Raw genomic sequence first — 21,574 nt, forward strand, 5'->3', positions numbered from 1 at the left:
GGGCAGTGCTGTTGTGTCCATGATTAAGGTGGATCACACAGACTGCTCCATCCTGCACAGCTGTATGCAGGGGTATTAGTATTCTTTAGAACAGGTTTGGTAGCAAAAGACCAGTGTCCTGTTTATCTGAAAGAAATCGTGAAGGGTGAAATGTCCTCTTGTTGTTGTAATAAATTAAATTCTACATGTGTCTCTGTGACCGTAGGAGAACAAGCCCTACAGCAATTAAACACAACGATTGTTCAGTGTGCGACTGCGTCCTCAGACAGCAGCATCTGTATTGATTCCTTGTTCCTCGAGCAGGTAACCCTACCTATATTCCTTCTTCTATTGCTCTTCTGACTATTTTTTGGAGTACTGCTGGCACAATGCTTGATTGGGGATGTTTTATACTGTAATAATAATAATAGAGGTGGTCAGGTGTTCTGTCTGTCTCTGTGCTGACCCCCACCATTTTTCTCTCTCTGTGTAGGGAGACTCTGGGGGTCCCTTGGTCTGTAAGCAGGATGCCTGGGTTCAGGCCAGTGTCATTGCCGTTAACGAAACAGCTTCCTCTGTCAAGCTCAGCGGTGCTCAGGTCCGCACAGTAAAAGTCGGATCTTTCGTCAAGGTGTCACAGTTTGTGACCTTCCTACGGGCAAATGTACCCAACCTGCCTGTGGTAACTCCCAAGACAGACACCACTGCCAAGCCCAGCTCATATGCTGCTCCCCAAAAGTCCCATTCTGCTTTCTTCCTGGTATCCCTGCCCTTACTGCTGGTCACCTGGATGTCCACACAGTGACCATGCCCTCTTTCACTGATACCCTCGGCAAAACACAGCAGCTGCATCTGGTTGAATTCTGTAGATCTGAAAGAGCAGAGGATCCTGTTGTACCCCTAAGTACTTCAGCCTAACTGCAGAATTAAATTCTGGAATTTCTTATCTACTGTACGTCTGGGATGAAGGAGTGTTTGTTGCACTAAGAAAGAGATTTTGCTGACAAAGCACTTGACAAAGATTATTTATGTACTTAATAAACTGGTGAATAACCCAGTGTAAAATACTGCCAATACTGATATCAACAGAGTTCTACACATGAACATACAATTAAGCACTTTTTAATTCCATAAAGCATATTTAACCAAAACAATATATGTGAATATTCTGAAGATTTAACAAAACGAAAGTCAGCACTTACCTATGACTGCACACACTGTTTGACAGACCACATTATGAACACAACTGCACAATTTCAGTTGCAACATTGCAACCAGTAGCTTTCTCAACCACTACCTGAATCAGTATCTGAGCCATGAAGAGGACTTGTACTGTTGTCTTTCCTGGCTGTCTTTTAATACACTAGTGTTTTAATTATCACTTCATGCTGGGAGCTTATGATATTTGATGATACATGATAGCTAAATAAGATTTTTGTTTCTGATTTTGCCTGCTTTGAAATATACAAAAAGAAACAGTATGCTAATTTCCATATATGTATCCAAAACGTTTTACAATCCAAATATCTTCTGTATTGTGTAAATCTATGTTCTTATAACGTATGCTGCAATTAAAAAAAAATGAAAAAAAAGAAAAGATGAAGGAGTATCTGTTTATCACCAAAGGAATTCTGCACAGGTATTTGCCATACATCAACCCCCACTGGGCCCAAATATATGAATAGGTTCTGTCCTGCAGAGGATCCAGTTAGGAGACAAATGAAGGGAGATAATAAGGGAGAGTAATGATAGAAGTCCAATAGGTAGGTATACAGTATACATCAATGAATGAATCAATCAGTATTTCATCTGCTTTAGCCGCCTTCAAAACAGACTGCTACAGAACACTTCACAGTCTTGTATTGCAGTAAACCATAAAGTTACATTTCACCATGTGGACACAGAGGAGACGAAACTAAAAACACTCCAGGGGGAGAAAAGAAACCTGTGGGTCCCAAACCTGATGGTTGATTTCCTTCCAGGCAATGGGTTTGTGGTGCTTTAATTATAATAAACCATGGACACACCCAGCCAGATCCATGACTTTCCAGCTCTCCTGGGTGTTTCTCCACCCCTTACAGTGATATGTGGACATTCACTCTAGTTCAGGAGCAATTGCTCCCAAACTTGTAAACAAGCCTCCAAGAACAGCAGACACCTGTCACCAGTGGTGTGTCAGAGTAATGTGAAAGGAGGAGTCTCTGCAGAAGATGGCCACTAGGGGGCATTCGCCTCTGAAATTACTCTGACACAGATTCAGAAATCAGGAGAGGATGCTGGCTTTGTTTCAGCATTTGTGCAAAATAACAAAGAAATGCATTTAAATTATGTCTGTAGCAAGACTACAGCCTTGTGCACAATCACTTAATTACATCAGTTTGCAGTACTGGCCCTGGAGGAATACCACTGGGTTTTGTTTCACACGAGCTCTCAGTGATTTTAATGATTTTAACAGTGTGACTGTTTTTAGCTTTTAAACAGACAGGAAAATGCCATTTTAACTGTTGTTATTTCAATTAAGACTTTTATGGAGTAATTAAGCTGGGCTGTAACAAAAATCAGCGTGTATGTAGGTCTTCTTTAATGCCCATGGCTTGAAATTCATTTTTGAGAATGAGGGGGAATTCCGTCTTTAAATAAAACTCATGGGGTGGGGTGAGGGTACTATCATTGTAAATGCAGTCCTACCCTGTTGCCGATCTGTCTTTCATTGTCAACCTCCTCTCCATTAAAGGAACAAGAAACTGTTGTCTCTCAGTATTTCCTCTTCCTCCTTCTTGCTCTCTCCTCTCCATATGGCTCAGGTGTTCTCTCTCTAAACTATATACATTGTTCTTCTCCTCAGTCTCTGTGCTGTCTCCCTCAGTTTAGCCCTATTCTCTCTCTAGTCCTCTTCATTTATTTCCACTTCATACATGTAACTGCCCTGTTGAAATTAAATTGTCCTCAAGGAGGCCCAAGCTATGAAATAAGCAACAAATTGTGATGTCTGTATTATTCAGTGGACTTCTGAATTTTGCTTTAATCCTGTTTTGTGCCATGAATCCAATTCGACACTGCATTTCGAATGGACAACTACCTCACTGTATGTGGCAGAGTAAATGTCAGTGTCAGCTCCTCCAGTTGTTTCTGCCACTCATGCAGCTTCTTGGTTCTTATAGCAGAGTTGCTGAAAATAAATGCCCTCAAGTTTTGCAGGAACTTTTATACTTATTCCACAGATCTGGCTGCATCACTATCAGCAATCCGGTTAATTCTGAATTGAATTATTCGCTGAGTGTTTGAACAACTCCTTGGCTGCTTTCTGACATTACAGTAACTCCATCTGTGCATACTGCAACAAGTTTGCTTCTATTTAATTTTTTTTTCACTCATTAGCTTTACATCTTGAAAAATGGTTTCTGCCCTTCCATCTGCAATTTCAGAGTTTCTAAAAAACTGTTTTCACCTTGTTTTCTGTGTATGTACAGTACCTTACATAGGTACACGAGCTGCTTACTGTTACTTTTATCAGTGGACTCATCCAATATTAAGAAAAACACAGGCCTTGTCCCTACAGAGGCATCTACCACTTCTAAGAGTGTGCTCACGATAGCTTGATGCATTTTTGAAAAACCTTTGACCTTCAGAGAGCTTCCATAGTTTGATCCATTAATCTTAAGATGATTCAAGAGGGGCATTCCACTTCTTTCATGAATCTCACAGGTTCAACAAAATTTGAATTGGCTAATTCATTTTCTGCAACAAAGTACGCTGCTTTAAGTAACCAGTTCCTCACACTCCATTGGTACGGCTTAGATTACCCTAACCATAGCATTCTTTCTTTTCTTTCTTTTGAGTGCTGCATTATGAGCAACTGCATTCGAGTGTCTAATTAATGTAGACTTTTTGTAAACCTCACACAACTAAGCAGCTCATTTCTCCATCTTTAATTTCGAGCCATGGATATATTTTCAGCCAACTTGCCTGAAACCTATCTTTGCGCGCTTTCTCCTTCCTGTTTCTTTTGTGAATCTCCTCATCACTGTCATTAGATTTTTCAGGGTCTGGTGCAGTGTTTTGTGGGGGCTCACCTTCTTCGGAAGCAACTTTTCTTTTCAGCCAACATTCCATTTTTTTATCGAGTTTATTAACTAGATGTTGAAGTTTTCCCATTGAAAAAATGTTAACCGATTCGAAATCCAAATCACTCTGTCTATAACAAGTGTGAGATGTGAAACACAACCACACAAAGAGCGCAATGTCACTGAATTATGCAGTAGTGCCTTGCAACATGCTGGGAAAACTCAATCTGACAGAGAATATGTGTGGATTGATTTACGCCGATTCTACCTTGCCAATAAACACGTGCAGGACATTCTCGCATTAGAAATGCTGGATTTGCGGGAATAACTACAATTGTGCGGCATACCAACAATCACGCGCAGAAATTCAAGCTCTGCCGGCACACAGGTGAAAGATGCAAAAATAAATAAGTCTGTATAGCAGTGCTGAGGTCATTACGGCCCATTCTCTGGAGAGATCCAACCCACTGTTGGCTGTATAACTACTCTGTTTTATGAAAAACCTGAAACTTACACACACTTTCATCTTTATACAGGGAGGCATTTTACACAAACAAAAAAGGTATCAATTCTTAAACACAATAAAAGGATGCATTCTAGTTACAACAATATTAATTGAGCACCTTTTGAAACAATCATGTTGCAGTGCTTTACAATCCTTAAATACATCATTACTATGAATTCTCTAATAATAAACGTCTCTGAAAGCAATTCCTTTAAAAATGTATGTCTATCTTAGGCAGAGAGTATTTGTAGTCTTAAGTCAGAGGTCTCAAACTATTCTATTCCTGAAAGAAACAGTGCAGGGATGGTTAACAGATCGCCTTATATCTCCCTTTTCTAAAAATTGGGAGGTTAGCAATAAATTCATAAAGTCGTCAGGGCTGGATGAAAACTTCACAGGGTTTTTTCAAGGTCTCTTGCGCTTGATTAATCAAAACAGTCACTTCGTTAAAGGTGCCCTCAACTAGAAAACACGGGAATCTAGTTTGGAAGCGTTTAGGATATAATTAAAATGCTAAGAATTATAATTAAATAATTCGAGAAATTACCTAAATCCAGAAGACAGCAGTCCGAGTTGTTCGCTCTAGCGCGAGCCAGATTCGTTAGGGTCAAACAGAGGCCAGTGGCGCGAAAATAAAGTGACACTGAAGACGGAGTCAAACCCGTTAGCGACATGTCACCTTTTACTGAGGTAAAATTTAGACATAGTGCATTAAAACGTACTTTTCTGAGGTAAAATAGCGGGTTTACCATATGGAAATGCTAAAATTCCCTCTTCAAACTATAAAGGTAACGGTGTAAATATATCGCCGCTGTTGGATCTGAAGAAGGAAGAACGTATTACCACAAACTCCATTAAAATACACAATTGTATAATAATCAGATAAAAGGCAAATATTATGGTAAATCTTTAACCATTCGAGAGACTAACACAGGCCACACGAAACTTCTGTTTTCTCAATGTTGAAAACGTCCGTATTGACCACAAATACTTGCTCTGTTAATATATATAAGTAAAATAACAACTTACCCACTCAAAAGGTTTAAAATTGCACGATGAAAGGATTGTAAATCACCGAAGATAAAATAAATATCGTGGAAGTGAGAATCAGGCATCCGAGTTCGTGTACATGGCTCCATCTGCCTGTCCGCAGTTCTACCCCGCGTCAAGAAAAAGTAACGTTGTACGAAACGTTTGTACCGTTGCAGTTTTTTTTAAAAAAGTGGGGGAAAATACATTATTTGATTCAATACTGATCTGTCACTGCATTTAGCGCCTGTTAGTGTAAGAACCGTTGGACAGCGAGCCCATTGTGAGCCAGTTCTGGTTAGGAATTCATGTGAGCAAAAGGAAAACATTTTGTTAATTTATAAAGACATAACTGAAGGCTCCGCCTCTCTGCAAAACATCGTGATGAGATCACTATCAATGTCAAATTAAAAGTGGCAAGTCAATGAATTAAGCACACTTAAGAAGTCATTTTTGGCCAATTTCTTGTAAAAGCAACGGAACTGCTTATGTTTCAACATCTAAGTCTTTAGTAAATTATTTTCTTCTAAACCGAAACTAATGTACAGTTTAGAAGCTGCTTCCCTTATTGAATATTGCAGCGTCCCAGAAGCGGGCTGCCCTGTAAGTCTGAGGATTTGATCCCCAGTCTGCCCAGTTCCAGCAGACTCACTTCGCCTTTCCCCCTTCCTGTTAGAAATGGGGTACCCCTTTCTCCCCTCCTGTTAGAAATAGGGGACCCCTTTCCACCCTCTTGCCATTCTTGCGCCAAACCCTTGACAGAGCAGTCAGCTCCGTGCCCTTTCCTGCCTTTCTGCCCCGAGAGACTGGCCTGCACCTGTATCCCTAAGGGCAATAAACTAGTAAGCCGCAGTTCCAGTCTCCTGCCTCTCTCTTTGCACCGCCGTCCACTGAACAGAGAAATTTAGGGAGGACCACTACAATATGAACGACACCCTGTGACAACAGTAACAGTACTTGCAATAGTGAACCAAACAAAACCTAACTAAAACATGGGGTTTTATGTTTTACAGGTGTGAACATTTAAAGCTCACAGTTTTTTTTATTAGTTTAATGTGTTAGATCATAAATACAGTAATTGTGTATTATTCCCCCACTGTCAGTCAAATCTGTTCAAAACCTGAGAGGCGATAGTAATCAGCAAGGAATCACAGGGGAATTCTACAAACCTGGTCCCAGATTAGGATTAACCTGGAGCGATAAGGCCACACAAAACAGCTCTGCTTACAGGAGCAGGTACAGTAGGTGTACCTAGCCACTGACAAAGACAGCACAGTGGTGAAATGCAAACCTTAATTAAAGCATTGAGAGGAAATATTTTTTTTAAACTGGTCAGGTCGTATACAGTAAGTGCTTGAGTGAAACAAATCCGAACCAAATTTCTAAAGTGTGCTTACATGCTTGAAATACACCAGTGGGCACGTGATACATTTAAATAAACTCCAGAATACCACTAAATATTTACACTTCACAGCGTCTTATAAGCAGTAGGAATGTTGAGAAACAGGTTTGTCAGCGCTAGGGGCGTATAGTGTCCTTGAGGTTAGGGAGTGAATGAAGGGACATTTATAAGTCTTTAATCTTTCAGTGGGGATAACAATTTGTGAAAAAGTAGTGTGTCAGCAACCAAAGGCAGTAACAATAATAGAAATGCACCAGACATGTTTAATTACAGTGTATATACTGTATACTCAATACTTTGATGTTATTACTGAAGGATTTACTGTGATTTCCTTTCTCTCACTGTGCCTCCTGTCCTTTTGTGTGTGTTTATTAGTGATGGGTTCTCTGTGATCTCCTCTCTCTCACTGTGTCTCCTGTCCTGTTGTGTGTTTGTTACTGAGGGATTCTCTGTGATCTCCTCTCTCTCACTGTGTCTCCTTTCCTGTTGTGTGCATTACAGAGGGATTCTCCATTATCTCCTTTCTCTCACTGTGTTTCCTGTCCTGTTGTGTGTGTTTATTACTGAGGGATTCTCTGTGATCTCCTTTCTCTCACTGTGTCTCCTGGACTGTTGTGTGTGTTTATTACTGAGAGATTCTCTGTGATCCCCTCTCTTTCACTTTGTCACCTGTCCTGTTGTGTGTGTTTATTACTGAGAGATTCTCTGTGATCTCCTTTCTCTCACTGTGTCTCCTTTCCTGTTGTGTGCATTACAGAGGGATTCTCCATTATCTCCTTTCTCTCATTGTGTCTCCTGTTCTGTCGTGTGTTTATTTCTGAGGAATTCTCTTTTAGATGCACTGGTTGATAGTGCACTAGGAATGTGCTTTGAGCCTGCATACAAATGAGCAGTGAGAGAGAAAGAGAGAGCAGCAGGGAAAGGGAAGGTAGAGCAGGTGTGTGACGGTCAGGTATTGTGCTGAGTTGCTCATGGGCAGAGAGAGAGAGGGAGAGAAAGATAAAGCAGACGGTTGATATACAGAGTGACAGTTCAGGAAAGTCACACTGTGAACCATGGCTCTGCATGGCAGAGCACTGCCACTCCTGGCTTTGCTGCTGTTGCTGACAGGTAAGGTGTCTCGGTGGCAGGGTATGTAATCTTTGGGCCTCAACGCGTTTGTCTGTGTGAACCTTAGCTTTCGTCCGCCGGCGCGCCTGGCTCACCGACTTTGTGTGACCGTCTGCACGTCTGTCGTCAGGCTGTGGGCTTACTCGCTGTGGGGAAAAAGGAAGTGGGTCGCAAAAAACATATATTGATTCCAAAAATCCATTTGTTCAGGCAATTCTCCATCCATACAGAGACAAGCACAGGCAACAGAGCTCGCCATGACGTCTCGATCTTCCAGTTGACAAACATGAAGTACTGACTTTTTTCCAATCGAAGACGATATTCGGGTAGGACAACGGGGAGCGAAATGGACAACTAATGTACCGGCAATGGCTCCAGTTCCGTACACTGCGTTGGGCCTTAATCAACTCCCTGAACTTGGCTTGAACATGATGCAAAGCGTTGTGAAAAAAAAACAACGAGGACCCAAGTGCGCAACTCCTGGTCTGGTTTCTTGCTTGCATTCTGTTTGGTGTTTTGTGCTAAACCTGCCGGTTCCCAATCAGGCATGTCAGACGGGTTTTCCCATCTTTGAATTTCCTTCTTGAATATTTCACGGCACACTGAGCACCTGCCTGCATGGTACCAGCAGAAGAGGTACCAGCGGCACTGCCACTCAGACTGAGAGTCCGCACTCTGTTGCGATTGATCCCTCAGTCTGGGCACATCCTCCAGCTTGTCCCCTCGGTCAGCAAGGTGCTCCTGACCTTGCCGGGGACTCTTTGGCTCCTCTCACAGCCCCCCCCCCAGCCCTGTTTTTCCTTCTCTAGGACCTGTTTCTCATCCCTTTTCCCTGTCTTCTTTCTCTGGACACGCGTTCCTGCCATGGCCTGAATACCACTTTCCAGACCGGTCTGCTTCCGGGCACAGGTTGAGCTCAGCCTCATTAGTGGGTCTCTTGGAGGTCTAGCTTCCAGCCCAGGCAAAACCCAACCTTCATTCTCTTCCTCCGCTGCATTGTCTGGAATTCCAGCCATCCATTATCTATCTGCTTCCTCTACTACAGGATCGGCAGCAGGGAGCTGGAGCCTTTCCTGGCAAGCAGAGAGGTGGGGATACACTCTCTGCTGGGTACTGGGTAGTGCACAGTCCATCGCAGTTGTTCTCTCAGTCTTTATCAGGACATGCTTAAAGGAGTAAGCGAGCATCGGTATGTTCAGAACTCAGCTTGTAATGCCTGCCCATGCTGTGCCACATCGGTGACCTGTGTTTCAACATTGACTTTGAGATTTTTTCTCCCTCTTGTAAGGGAAGATGCAGGATATACTCTTTCACAGAATACGGGGTCACCCGATCCTCTAAGTGTACAAGGCTTTGCTCAGTGGAGGATGGAATCCTTTGCAGTGCAGCCCCGTGTCTGTGGAAATGTCTCCCTAAATCTCATAGAGAAGCTGTGCCTGTGGACGCTGTTTGACTCTCAACCGCGCCTTTTATTGCAGCTTTTCAGATTTGCGACCTTTGATTCGTTCTCCGTGTGTTCGGCGGGATCTTTATGCCCCTATGGGAGCCCTCCAGAATGTACGTTTCAGATCCCATCTCTGGTGCAAAGGCTCCTGGAGGAAATGGCTGTGCTGCTGGCGAGTGTACCTCACAGGGAGCTGTAACCAACACCTTCACAGTCTGTCTTCCTACAGCACCTGCAGATCCTGTCCCGCAGGAATCTGCTTCATCTGGTCTGTCTGCCCTGATGTGCTTATACTGTATATGGTAAAGGACAGAGAATGGGACCTGCAAGTATTGTTCTTTTTTACCCATGCAGAGTTTAGTCAGCTGCAATAAAAGTATAGAGTGGAAGAACCAGGACATTGTCTAGTAGAGAGGTTTAGATGCTCTTGTTAAGTGTGATCACCGTAACATTCGTGCTTTTCTGAAGAAATACTGCTCTGGCCGTGTTGTTAATAGTAGCTCCCAGTTTACAAAACACCCCAGCTCGCCATTTGTCAAGAGACAAAACATTTCTGTTTTACTTTCACTTGCACAGTGAGGATCTGGCTTGCTCCTGTATCTACATGCTGGAAGACAGAGGTAAAAGTCGGGTTAGTTGAATTGTCACTGAGAAGCTTTTTTCTCCCCACTGGTGGTATAGTAGTTTGGTGGTATATCTTGGAATGTCCTGCACAGACCCATTCGTTTCTATTCATGATATTATCCATCATTCCTAGTGGCGCAAGCTGCAAAGGGTCACTTTTAATTCACTTCAATTCAAGCATTATTGTCCCATTTGGGGGACTTTGTTGTACAGCACACTCCTAACATAACAACACAATGACGGGCGAAATGTACTAACCAAGAAGTCAGTGCAACAGTGTTACAGCAAGATAAGGGAGAGGATGGTTACGGCACATTGTGTGAAGGAGATACTGCAGTGGGGATGAAAGATTTCCTGTGTCTGTTAGGATCATGCTTGGGGGCGCAGAGGCGTCTCCCAGACAGAAGGGTGATTTTGCAGTGCAAGGGGTGAGAAATACAATCCATAATACACTTTACTTTCTTTGCTTCCTTTTGTTTGTAGAGGATATTTGAGGCGATCTGATTGGCCCCAATTCATTTGCTACAAATTTTGACTAATTTTCCCAAACTATTACAATCAATGGCACTGATGTTACCAAACCAGCAAGTGAGACAGTAAGTAAAGACAATAAAAGATTTGTAGAAAAGCTTTTGGATGGAATTATAGAAGGAATACAGTAGGATTAGGAATAGGAAAACAGAAATAGGAAGAGGATTTCTGTTGTGCTTTTTTATAAGTGGTATCACAGCATTTAGTGGAAGAAGAGTGATCTGTATAATGCCAAGGCGGAGCTTGTTCCAGTGTGGGTGATGTCATCAACGGGAGTCATGTTGTGGCTCTCAGAAACGTTGTAGCCTGCCATGGAGAGGCGCTGTTGTGCAACCAGTTGAGGATACCCAGGCCCAACCGCAGTGATGATCAGATGATTGTGGGTTCCTTGTGTGTTTGTGAATCTATAAGCAGCTCAGAACACTCCAGTTCCTCTTGTCATTTTCTATTTTTGCCTCTACTTGTAATTGATTTGGGTCTTAATGTTTTTCTGCTTTTTTCTTTTCAGAGTCACAGGCTCAGACATCTTATGGTAAGATGAGTTTTACTCTTAACATTTTTTTGAAAAATGACAATCATATTTTAAAATCACTCAAAATATGGGCAAAAAGATAAAGGAGACAACAGAGAACCCTTCAGTAATAAACACACATGACAGAAAAGGAGACACAGTGAGAGAGAGGAGATCACAGAGAATCCCTCAGTAATAAACACACACAACAGGATAAGGAGACACAGTGAGAGAGAGGAGATCACAGAGAATCCCTCAGTAATAAACACACACAACAGGACAGGAGACATAGCATGGATATAACAGAATAATAACAGAACAGCACAAGAGGATTTACGGATAACGGAGCAAATGCCACAAACAGGGACTTTAATTAAATATCATGCAATCAGTGAATGGACTGGTCAGCTTTGGCAGTAGATCAAAGAAACCCCTTTAGTAATGGGATCCCTTTCTCTTTGCCACCCTCAGCCTGTGGGCGGGCGCCTCTCAGTTCCAGGATCGTTGGGGGTGAGTCGGCCCTGTCAGGGTACTGGCCCTGGCAAGCCAGCCTGCACCGGAATGGGGCCCACACATGTGGGGGGACTCTGATCAACACCCAGTGGGTGCTGACGGCTGCTCACTGCTTCAGGAGGTAAGGCAGGACCTTTCACTCAACAGTATCTCCACAGGCAGTGGAATGGCTTTCGGGTGAAGGCCCTGAAACTGCATTTGGGAGTGACAGTGACACATTAAAGGTTGTAATTAAGAGAAAGTGCCTGTGATTTTAGCTAGAGTACTCAGACTGGCAGAGCAGGAAATACATATTTTAAAGCTGGTATTGCCCTGAGAGAAAATAAAAACTGAAGCTGTTAATTCATGTAGTGTTGACTTTTCTGGAACTGTGTAATCTTCATCTTGCAGATTCACTGATTTTTTTACCCAGAAATCAGCATGAAAGCTTTAGTCCCTCATGAGGTGATGGGTTTTTTCATCACCAAAATTTGAACCAACTATTTCTGGACCTTGATATTATTATATCAGGTCTGTGGTACAAAGTATTTATAAAAATGTAAAAATGCTACATATAGACTAAATATTATTTAGACACATTTCAATGTGATTATTTTGCATCTTACCTTGTTTCAAATTAAGGCAGTACAGATCCAACCATTCAGAATGCATGGTGAATAATGCAGTAGATTGAGGTGTACATACAGTACCACATGCACTGTGCTTTTTAAAAATAATCTATTGTCAGACTGCAATACTGTATAAAACCACCAGGTGGCACAGTGAATGTTTATCGTGGCATGTGGGAGCAATGCTGTCATCAGAAAAAGCCTGGTTGTCAGAAAAAGCCAGGTTTCACATCCCAGTCAATGCTGAAGCCCTTGGGACTTTTTCCAATTATAGAATTTAGGTTGTATACTGTTTAGACTTTTATTAATTTTATACAGTGCTGTATATCACAGTATCTTGAATATTACATTAACAAAGAAGGGCTATTTTACAAAAACAAAACTAATCAGTTGGATATTTATTATTGTAGCTTGTTGTAAACACGATGTGGTTCTTTGAGGTCTACATCCTCAGTAACATAATCTATATGTTGTCTGAATGCAAATTTCATCCACAAGTAATCAGAAAACAATTTTACTTTAAATTTTGATTATGAAAAAATATTTCACACATACTGTACTGTAGTGGCTTTAAAACCACCATGGTATCATACTGTATATACAGTATATTTATACAGTATACGATCACACTGCCGTTCATTGCCGTGTGCTCTACTATTTCAATGTACCTGTGAATCCAACTTCATGGGATTCGCATGTGTGTGACATGTTGTGAATCATAGTCTTTGATTCGTTCTCCGTGTGTTTGGCGGGATCTTTATGCCCCTATGGGAGCCCTCCAGAATGTACGTTTCAGATCCCATCTCCCCCTGACTCTGGTGCAAAGGCTCCTGGAGGAAATGGCTGTGCTGCTAGCGAGTGTACCTCACAGGGAGCTGTAACCGACACCTTCACAGTCTGTCTTCCTACAGCACCTGCAGATCCTGTCCCGCAGGAATCTGCTTCATCTGGTCTGTCTGCCCTGATGTGCTTATACTGTATATGGTAAAGGACAGAGAATGGGACCTGCAAGTATTGTTCTTTTTTACCCATGCAGAGTTTAGTCAGCTGCAATAAAAGTATAGAGTGGAAGAACCAGGACGTTGTCTAGTAGAGAGGTTTAGATGCTCTTGTTAAGTGTGATCACCGTAACATTCGTGCTTTTCTGAAGAAATACTGCTCTGGCCGTGTTGTTAATGGTAGCTCCCAGTTTACAAAACACCCCAGCTCGCCATTTGTCAAGAGACTAAACATTTCTGTTTTACTTTCACTTGCACAGTGAGGATCTGGCTTGCTCCTTTATCCACTGGTGGTATAGCAGTTTGATGGTATATCTTGGGAGTATCTTGAATATTAAATTAAATTTAAAAAAGAAGGGCTATTTTACAAAAAACAAAATTGATTAGTTGGATATTTATTATTGTGCTTGTTGTAAACGCAATGTGCTTCTTTGAGGTCTACATCCTCAATAACATAATCTATATGTTGTCTGACATACACAAGTAATCAGAAACCAATTTTACTTTAAATTTGGATTTTTCACACATACTGTACTGTAGTGGCTTTAAAACCACCATGGTATCATACTGTATATACAGTATATTTATACAGTATACTATCACACTGCTGTTCATTGCCGTGTGCTCTACTATTTCAGTGTACCTGTGAATCCGACTTCATGGGATTCGCGTGTGTGTGTGTGACATGTTGTGAATCATAGTCTTTGTTCTCGTATTTGATTTACGTGGCCGATGGTTTAAAATGACATCGCACACTGTTACATTTACACCCCCAATACAAGTTGTGAGAAAGTGGTTTAACAACTTAAAAAAAAGAAAAAAGTCCTGTGTGTGATTTTTCTTCCTCATTGCAGTATATAGTCTAACAGTGTGACTTAACGATATGTAAGACAAACTATTCCACGGATAAATAAAAATGCATATTTGATTCATTGTAAAACTACTGACATTAACACGGCACATGCTTATTTCTTTCAATGTGAAAATGCCAAAACTGAACCTGTGAATAGCCCCAACAGCCACATCACACATGTCTAACAATCGCAATGTTAGACGATAAACCAGTTTTAGGAAACCTAAAACCTAAGTCTTCTCTCTCAATTTAAAATCAGATACGTCCCCAGCACTGATATGGGCTTAAGAGATCGTGAATGTAAAATACGTATTTAACATTCTGTGATGTATACAATCAAAACATCAATATAGTAGTTCAGGTGGGTAGCTGCGTCAGCATGCGTAGGCTGCAAATGAACAAGTAATAAGTTTATTCCATGCTGAAAAAAAGAAGAAAGAGAACATGACGTTTCGACCGTGGAGCCTTCTTCAGGTGTGTGGCTCCACGGGGAAGGCTCCACGGCCGAAACGTTGTGTTCTCTTTCTTCTTTTTTCAGCATGGAATAAACCTATTACTTGTTCCGTCAATATAGTATACATTTTCATTTCATACTGTAATTCTCATTTTAAGTTATAAGATAACAATTATATTACTTAACAAAGATATTACTTGCTTAAAATGTTTGTATTTAAAAGACCAGATTAAAACCAGGAATAACTTAGTAACCAGGAAATGTAGACACTACCACTAAGTATTCCTGTGGGGTTCATGGGAATTGAAGTTCCTAGGCTAAGGATGCATCAGTGACTATTGGGAATGTGTGTTGAAGACAGAGAGTGAAAATAAAAGCCCACAACAGTTTCCCTTCCCCCTGCTGCAGGGATATAATGTGCCAGAATGCAACATGCCCTCTAGTGCTGCATCAGAAAAATAAAACTGAAATTGGTGCTATGCACTACAAGTGCGACTTTGTTTTCTAAATGCTGTATACGCATAACAAACCTCAATTGTGATTTCCGTTTAAGGCATCTTTGAATTCCCTTGCTCTTTACGAGCATCCTGGAGATTGTTGGTCTGGTGGTTTATTCGTGTTATTACATTATTATTATTATTATTATTATTATTATTAATATTTGACATACTGCGATACTGTATGTACAATTATCAGAAATGTGAATCTACTGTGCATATTAATTTATTGTGAGAGAATTGCAATTTTGTTCACAGTAACAGTTACAACAGACGCAAATTTTAAAACAAATCTGAGATCTTTTAGAAAAGAAGTTTTTAACCCTACTGTATTTCATGCCTGCCGAGATCACGTTTTTTCTGATTATACTGAGTGTGTGAAGACTCAGTAAGCAACGGGCGCTATTTAACACGGTGGGATTACTCAGCCTACCTTAAGTAGATGTTGACAAAATTCTGGATTCTGGAAGGCAAGATAAAATTGTATCCAGCAACATGAAATTGGTCCTGGGAAGTTTTTGGTAAATGGGGTTAGTGGGCAGCATCCCTCACAGTGTAGTGCCCACAGAGTGTAAGTTATAATATAATAACACCAAATGCAGAAATGGAAGATCCGACTGGACGAGCATGGAATGTGGTTGAACACCAAGAAGACCGAGTATGTGGAGCGCGTCCCTCAAACGGATGGAAGTATCAGCATTAGTGGTGAAGATCTCAAGAAAGTGACGCAGTTAAAATACCTCGGGTCCATCAGCAGCAGCGACGGCGACACCCTCCCAGCTGCCAGGGTCCGAGTGAAACCAGCATGGATGAAGTGGCGCCAGGTCGCCAGCTTTTCTGAGATCGCCGGATGCCAATTTGACTCAAGGCCAAAGTTTACAAGACCGTTGTCCACCCTGTCGCCCTGTATGGATCGGAATGCTGGCCAGCAACTTCCAGGCAGGAGCAGGCCCTCCATATCATGGAAATGAGGATGATCCGGTGGTGTCTCGGCCTAACAAGATTTGACCACGTCCTCAATGACAATGTCCGTCGACGCATGGGAGTGGCACCAATAACGGAGAAGATGCAAGAAGGAAGACTGCGATAGTATGGACATGTGATGAGAAGTGGTGAGCACACGGTGGCATGGACAGCGATGCGACTGAGCCCGCAGGGTCTATGGCTCGGATGGATCGGATCAGTGAAGAGATGCGGAAAGTGAACGTCACCCCGGAAGACACCTATGACCACGCCAAATGGAGACGGGGCGTGCCGACAAGCGGACCCTGCTGATTGCAAAAACACTTTGTACTGTTATTCAGTTTGTGTCTGCATGTTAGTCATATCCTGCTTTTATGTTGCTCCTCACTTTTACCTTGTCATAAAATATAGTGGGGATGGAGCGTATTTGAAGGCATTTGAAATGGATCTTTGATCCATTTTGTGGAGCCAGTATTTCTTTCCTCGGTGTGCGCATGCACTTGGGCTTGCTTTAGTTTTTCCTTTGTATTACAGGTGCTGTGTAGGGACAATTGATGGTTTGTCCATCATGATCATTCAGGTTAGGGGCTTTTACTCTGCGTCTGGCTTCGGAGCAGTTTGAGAATTGTTGCAAGGCAGAAAGGCGGGTTTCTTTAGTCTCTCTTTTCACCTGAGGAAATCAGGGAGTCCGGTTTACCTGAGCTCTTTCCTAGACTCAAAACCTTCTTTTCATAGAAGGGCTTATATTTAAAAAGAGCTCCTGTCAAAAGAGTTACATATGTTTTTATCTGAGTGAGAACGAAACATACAGAAAGAGTTTCACAAGTTAAAGAGCGGTTGAAACCATTACTCACTCAAGGATTCTGAGGTTGTGCTATTCTTCTTCATATGGTCAGGCGCTTCGCCTCAATAGATCTGAATAGTAACTTTCACCTTATGAACTCGTTTACACGATGGATCCTCTTTAGGCAAGGCCGCGCATAGCTGCGCGTAAACACAGAAACTAAGGTTTCTAAACATGCAACCAGGTACTAAATGTTGTTTGAATAAATATTGTGACAATCTCCTCAAATCACATTCTTCAAAATGCCTGTGGTTTGATGGCACTATGAACACCATATGCACTGTGCTCGCAAAGTTATTGACATCTGAAACACTGTGTCTCAGAAATAGTTGTTTTGTGAAAACAACAATGACAAATCACCCTGAATAAAATATAAGCAGTTTGAAATGAGTATTTATTCTGGAAAAATTAATATTGTCAATAATATTCAGATATATTATACTTTGGTTCCAGACTTTTTTAATAGCACTTTGTCATTCTAGATTATAGTTATATAATTATTTTTATACGATTTCGTTTTACGGCTGTAGAACAGGTAGAACAGGCTTTTACTCCCACCATAGACAGTTTTCATGTTCGCTGACTCATTCATGTTTATTCATGTTATTAATTTATTAATATTACTTCTAACAAGATTCTATATATAAAAATAATAAAAATGTCAATATAATGTACATATTATTTACTATTTTATTTTTTAAAAAAAGGGTCTTCATTTGTTAAGAATAAAATTTGTGTCCTGACCAGGAATCGAACCCCCGACATTCTTGGTAATAGGCACACACTTACTCTACTGTACCAAAGCATCACTCAGTAATATAGTTAAAACAGATATCAAAATGTTTCCAGAATAATCCCAAATAACCTCAAGAGAACAAGTCAAAGAAAAGAATGCAGATGTTTACGAAGAAACTACTACCAGCTATGGAAATATGTTACATTTAGATCCAGAAATTAATATTCTTAATGACGTTCAGAAACTATTTTTATTTTCAGCTACCAAAATTTCTTTAGTTACATGATTCCATATTAATATTCCCTATTAAGTGTTTTTTTAAAAGTGGAACAGCTTTTTTTACAATAATGACAAGTATGCATAGAAAAAAGGTTATAGCTTTTTTATAAAGTATATAAACTTAATATATTTATGATGAGCTCGTCAAAACTTTTCTAAATCTATATTCAAAACCTTCTTTTTGAGTATATAACCACAGTAAGAGACCAAGTTAAAGATGGACTTTGATGCAGAAAATCTTTATGGTGAAGTTGGAAAACCTTTTTTTTTATTTTTAGCTACAAGCTTATGACGTTCAGAGATGTTATGCTTCTTTTATTTTTATTGTCATCTATCAATCATTTTCCCTTTAGTTACAGCATTCCATGTTAATATCCCATGTTAAGTGGATTTAAAGATGATGAACAGTAGGGAAACAGAAACAGTAGCAACTGTTTCACTAACTCTTTTCTTCTCGAAAAGAGTAGGGGTGTAACCCCGGTGTCCTGGCCAAATTCCAATTGGCCCTTACCAATCATGGCCTCCTAATAATCCCCCTCTATGAATTGGCTACTTTGATCTGCTCTCCTTCCCACTGATAGCTGATGTGTGGGGAGCGTTCTGGCGCACTATGGCTGCCGTTGCATCATCCAGGTGGATGCTGGACATTGGTGGTGGTGGTGGAGGGGAGTCCCCATTACCTGTAAAGCGCTTTGAGTGGAGTGTCCAGAAAAGCGCTATATAAGTGTAAGCAATTATTATTATTATTATTATTATTATTATTATTATTATTATTATTATTATTATTATCTAATGCACCACAAGTGCCCCCTGTCTTTAGTCAGTGAATCAAATAACATACCACCCTACGTTACAGGCATTTCTAAGAAATGATGTGCGTTCTGAGTGGCTGCATCTGTACACTGAAGGATTTTTAAATTATTCACTGTAGCAATAGAGACTGTTTACTGAAAACCTAAGACACAGTAGGTGTCTCAAGATTTTCATTAATGACAAAGAAATAAAAACTGAACTAAAAATAAAACATGACAAACTTCCATCCATCCATCTCATTTTTAACTGTTTAATTTCTAACAATTTCTAACAGTACAGGTTCGTAAGGAAACTTGAGCCTATCCCAGCAACCAATAGGTGCAGGGCAGGATACACCCTAAACTGGACGCCAGTCCATTGCAATGCACACACACAGACACAAACATGCTTGTGCTCACACCAGGGCCAATTTTCCCAGAAGCCAATTAACCTACCTGTTTCAAGACCACCATGATTATACCAGTGCCGAAGAACTCTACTGTGTCCTGTCTCAATGACTATCGCCCCGTGGCACTCACACCAGTTGTCATGAAGTGCTTGGAAAGCCTACTCATGGGCCACATTAAGTCCAGACTTCCCAACTCTCTGGACCCCCTCCAGTTTGTGTATCGTCTCAACCAGTCTAACGATGATGCTGTATCCCCCGCCCTTCACCTTGCCCTGTCCCATCTGGATCAGAGGGATACTTACAGGTATGTAAGAATGCTGTTCATTGACTTCAGTTCAGCATTAAACACAATCATCCCCCAGAAACTGATAGAAAAACTGAGCTTGCTGAAACTTAACACCTCCCTCTATAACTGGATTCTGGACTATCTGACCGAGAGACCTCAGACAGTCCGGATTGGAAACAACGTCTCTAGTACCATGATAATGAACACCGGATCCCCACAGGGCTATGTACTCAGCCCACTCCTGTTCACGCTGCTGACTCATGACTGCACTGCTAAGCACAGTGCAAATTACATCATCAGGTTTGCTGATGACTGTGGTGGGCCTCATTAGTAACAACTATGAGGCACCATACAGAGAGGAGGTGGAGCAACTAGCAGACTGGTGCTGAAACAACAATCTGTCTCTGAATGTCGAAAAGAAAAAAGAGATAATTGACTTCAGGAGGGCCCACGCTGATCACTCCCCACTGCACATCAACTGCTCCCCCGTGGAGACAGCTAGAAGGTACTACGTTTCTTGGTGTGCATATCACAGATGACCTCACTTGGACCATCAACACCACCTCCCTAGATAAAAAAGCACAACAACGTCTCCACTTCCACAGAGCAAACCTCCACCTGCCCCAAACTATCCACATTCTATAGAGGTACCATCGAGAGCATCTTGACAAACTGCATCATTGTTTGGTTTGGGGATTGTAAGGTCTCAGACTACAAGTCCCTGCAAGGAATTGTCAATACACCAGGAAACATCATTGGAGCTTCTCTACCATCCATTCAGGACATATATCACAAAAGCTGTACACACAAAGCCTCCAGTATTGTGACCGATCCCTCCCACCCCTCCTGCATCCTCTTTGCCCTCCTACCATCTGGTAAAAGGTATCGCAGTATATGGGCCAGCTCCACCAGACTCCATAACAGCTTTTTTCCACAGGCTGTCAGGCTCCTCAACACCCTGGTACCTACTGCACCTACTCCAAATCTGGAAACTTAGTTCTTTTTTGCCTAATATCAGGCATACTGTCTGATGTATTCTTTTCACAATTTGCACTATTCACCTTGCACTGTATGTACCCTGTACCCTGCCAGTCTGTGTCTACATTGTCTATAGCATTGTGTTGTCAGTGTCTTGTCTGTATTCGCACCGTAGACCTGGAGAACGATATCTCGCTCCTCTGTATTATACTTATATATGGCTGGATTGACAAATAAGCTTGAATTTAAACTTGAACTATCAGAGGAAAATCACACAATCACAGGGAGAACATAGAAATTCCACTCAGATAACACCTCAGGGATTGTGCCTTGAGCCCAAGTGCTGCGAGGCAGCCAGGCTAAAGCTTCAGTGCATTGGTAATGTGATCCAGCCCATTGTCAATTTCTTCCCTTCCTCCTCCATTGCTCTCCCAGCTACCCGATAGCGAGTCAGTGGACAGTGTACCTGGGCCGTCTGACACAGGTGGGCTCCAACCCCAACGAAGTGTCCAGGTCGGTCCAACAGATCTTCGTGCATCCAGGCTATGACTCCATCACCCAAAACAACGACATCACCCTGCTGAGGCTGAGCAGTTCTGTCTCCTTCAACAACTACATCCAGCCCGTCTGTCTGGCCGACAGCAGCAGCTCCTTCTACACTGGGACCAGCTGCTGGGTCACTGGCTGGGGCTACACAGCTGAGGGGGGTGAGTGTATCCCTTTGGTGAAGTGAACCAGTCTATGGCATGTTATGGTACAAAGAGCTGGTGCTCTATAAGTGGCTCAATCCACATGTGTTTTGAAGGATCGGTGTTGATCTATTGTATAATCTACAGAAGGTTAAATTGAGAACGTACTGATGTGCTAATCCAGGTGATCCCAGCCCTATTCCTGGAGATCACCACATCTGCTGGTTTTAATTCCAGCCGAGCACTCAGCTGAACCTCATTGAAGTAATAGAACCCTCAACCTCAACCTCTTTGACCTACCATAATACTGCAATCAGTTAGGACACTTCAACTGTTTTCAGTTCGCAAAAACACGGTTACTGTTGCATCTCAAAAGTAACTTGTGATCGACAGGTTTTAGATAGCAGAAAAGCTGGCAAGGGTTCTCATGGATTAAACTGATAGTTCAATTAAGGATTCAATGAAGTAAAGATGTA

At 41.6% G+C, this 21,574-nt stretch overlaps 2 protein-coding genes across 5 annotated transcripts in view; both read left to right on the plus strand.

Annotated features, from left to right (window-relative positions):
* The window catches only part of LOC102695703 (ovochymase-like), a 35,736-nt gene extending 32,556 nt beyond the window's left edge, over nt 1-3,180 (plus strand). Inside the window, exons 33-34 of one of the 2 annotated variants that reach the window (XM_069187936.1) lie at nt 206-303; nt 473-3,180. In XM_069187936.1, the coding sequence (XP_069044037.1) occupies nt 206-303; nt 473-784 (410 nt within the window). In that variant the 3' untranslated portion in view covers nt 785-3,180. The remainder of the gene's footprint in view (nt 1-205; nt 304-472) is intronic. The other variant, XM_069187937.1, reaches the window with a different exon arrangement.
* Nucleotides 3,181-7,935: 4,755 nt separating this feature from the next.
* The window catches only part of LOC102695114 (uncharacterized), a 60,191-nt gene continuing 46,552 nt past the window's right edge, over nt 7,936-21,574 (plus strand). For 2 of the 3 annotated variants that reach the window (XM_069187933.1, XM_069187935.1), the window contains exons 1-4: nt 7,937-8,089; nt 11,197-11,220; nt 11,671-11,833; nt 20,845-21,116. In XM_069187933.1, the coding sequence (XP_069044034.1) occupies nt 8,035-8,089; nt 11,197-11,220; nt 11,671-11,833; nt 20,845-21,116 (514 nt within the window). In that variant the 5' untranslated portion in view covers nt 7,937-8,034. Of the gene's footprint in view, nt 8,090-11,196; nt 11,221-11,670; nt 11,834-20,844; nt 21,117-21,574 lie in introns of all 3 variants that reach the window. The other variant, XM_069187934.1, reaches the window with a different exon arrangement.

This window comes from Lepisosteus oculatus, chromosome 4 (genome assembly GCF_040954835.1).
Source record: "Lepisosteus oculatus isolate fLepOcu1 chromosome 4, fLepOcu1.hap2, whole genome shotgun sequence".
In the NCBI taxonomy this organism is placed as follows: domain Eukaryota; kingdom Metazoa; phylum Chordata; class Actinopteri; order Semionotiformes; family Lepisosteidae; genus Lepisosteus; species Lepisosteus oculatus.